Here is a 2,500-nt window from a genome sequence, read left to right as displayed (position 1 = left end):
GTGTGTGTGTGTGTGTGTGTGTGTGTGTGTGTGTGTGTGTGTGTGTGTGTGTGTGTGCTTGCATGTGTGTGTATTCTTCACCTAAAGAGACAAACGTGCAAATGAATGAATTTATGAAATTGAATCCATATATATGCACATGTGGCCAACTTTTGCTCTGGTGATTCTGACGGCTGACATATCTACATTATCTATGAACACAATTTCTTCTCTATTATGTGTTCTATAGTACTCATCTTTTTAGTCTACGAAGTTAATATGTATCCTTCTTTCAATCTAAAATGGTATCAAATCACCCCTTTTAATACGGTTTATAATGTTTATATCTATGTATGTATGTCCTTTTTGCATGTATACTGGCAAGCAGGTATTTTGTAAATTCCTCCGTATGTCTTTTGGTCTGTCTATATGCCTGTCTATGATTACGCAAATGTGTGTGTGTGTGTGTGTGTGTGTGTGTGTGTGTGTGTGTGTGTGTGTGTGTGTGGTGAGCATGTCTGCATGTATGTATGTATGTGTATACATGTGTTTATTCTTTTGTCATTTGTTTGCGTGTACGCATATATGTATTTACAATCTGACTATACAGCACCTCACCTTATACAATCGAAGCAAAACAAATCGTTCCCATTTTCCTAAGAAAAACAATTTGCTATTTTGGTTTAGATGATTACTTATATGATAAGGAATTCCTGTACAGGCTGTTTTTAATCAAAGCGAGACGTGGAACTAGGGGGGGGGGGGGGGGGGGGCTGAACGTTCCTCGTCGGCGGCTGCTATGCACGCGACGTCTGGGGGGGGGGGGGGTCGATAATGCTAGGGTGGGCTCTTTTTATCTTCCCTTGTATTCGTATTATTGATAATTTTGTTTATTTGCTTTTATTTATTTTCTTATTCATTTATCTATTTATTTTCTATCTATCTATTTATCTGTCTGTCTATATGTTTATTTATACATATGTATATATTTTTATCCTCTTTATGTTGTTGTTTTCTGGGGGGGGGGGGGGGGGGGATGGTGATTTTTCTGCGTTGCATAATAGCTGGTTATGATAACAAGAACGGTAGCAATGGTATCGATATCTTTGAAAATGATGATGAGGAGGAGGATTAGCATGATCATGATAATGGCCATGTTGTTAACAGCAATAATAATAATCATTCTTATAATGATAGTAATAGTAATGATTGAAGTGATGCCTGTAGTAGCGGTGGTAGTAGTAATGATAACAGTAAAGGTAATTATGTCAAAATTATTATAACGATAATAACAATAATAGTGGTGATGACTACAATATTAGTTCACTAAGAGAGCAACAATAACGTTTAATGATCATACTGATAATCCTGTCAACAGTACTAGTAGTAGTAGTGATAGTAGTAATAGTAATAAAAGTAGTAGTAGAAGTCGTAATGATAATGTTGATAATGATGATAATAAAACTAATAATGATGATGGCAATGATAATAATAATGGTTATAATATTGCTATAATAGCAATGTTAATAATAATGACAATGATACTAGTAAAACGATAGACACAGAAACAGCCTGATAGATGAACAAACCCAAAACAAACGAAGGCCACTCACCAACCACTTGCAGCCGAAAGGCCCTCGATATCTTGGGCTCAGTCGACACCTGGCACTCGTAGGTCCCGGAGTCCGAGATCTGCGCGGAGTCGATGCGCAGAGTCCAGTCGTCAGAGCTCTCGGAGTGAAGGGCGGTGAAGCGCGCGTCCTTCGTGTACGTAAAGAGTCCTACGGTCAGTACGTGAACGTCTTTCTTCCTGATCCATGTGACCTGTAGGTGTGGTAGGAGGGAGAGGAACTGTGTTACGAGGGTTTGGAGTTTGGAGAATGATGTGAATATGTGTACTACTACTACTACTACTACTACTACTACACAAACACACATACACACACACACACACCCACACACACACACACACATACACACACACACACACACAAATTATTGTGAAAACACTGGCTTCGCGGTTTTAAGCAACAGGTCACACTAGGCGCGTGTAGCGAGGGATCCTTGGATGGGCGTGCTGTGTCCGGTGAGGTAGAGGGCAGGCCTGTTCGCACTGGGCCACTTCACCTCAGTGAGGTTTCCGAAAGCAAGCTTCGCCATATATCGGTAATAATGTGATTAATGGTATACGAGGAAAGTAATTATGAACTGAAAACTGAAGTAAACTTGAAAAGAAGCAAATACTACTACTCAGGGCATGTCAATTTTTTTTTATTTATTATAGGTCATACATGCGGTGCTAGCCCACCCCGGAATCCCCATATTTCAACGGCAATAGAATATCCGATGATAAAAAAATTCCGATAACATACTCCGATATTAGTTAAAGCAATATTGTATGAGGAAGGTATTTGATTTATATTTTTAAGTTGAGAGGAAGCCAATACTATTACTCAAATAGAATCCAATATTATTATCAATTGTCGATCGTAACACGTCCCTGCTAGCTGTATGATTGCAT

General features: G+C 38.9%; 1 protein-coding gene across 1 annotated transcript in view; it reads right to left on the bottom strand.

Annotated features, from left to right (window-relative positions):
* LOC125047676 (hemicentin-1-like) overlaps nt 1-2,500 on the bottom strand; it is a 139,091-nt gene that overhangs the window by 5,569 nt on the left and 131,022 nt on the right. Inside the window, exon 3 of the mRNA XM_047646032.1 lies at nt 1,593-1,803. Coding sequence (XP_047501988.1) covers nt 1,593-1,803 — 211 coding nt within the window. The remainder of the gene's footprint in view (nt 1-1,592; nt 1,804-2,500) is intronic.

The sequence above is a fragment of the Penaeus chinensis genome, chromosome 41, assembly GCF_019202785.1.
Source record: "Penaeus chinensis breed Huanghai No. 1 chromosome 41, ASM1920278v2, whole genome shotgun sequence".
In the NCBI taxonomy this organism is placed as follows: domain Eukaryota; kingdom Metazoa; phylum Arthropoda; class Malacostraca; order Decapoda; family Penaeidae; genus Penaeus; species Penaeus chinensis.
Note: the sequence above shows the minus strand (reverse complement) of the source record. Positions and strands in the feature narration are given on the sequence as shown.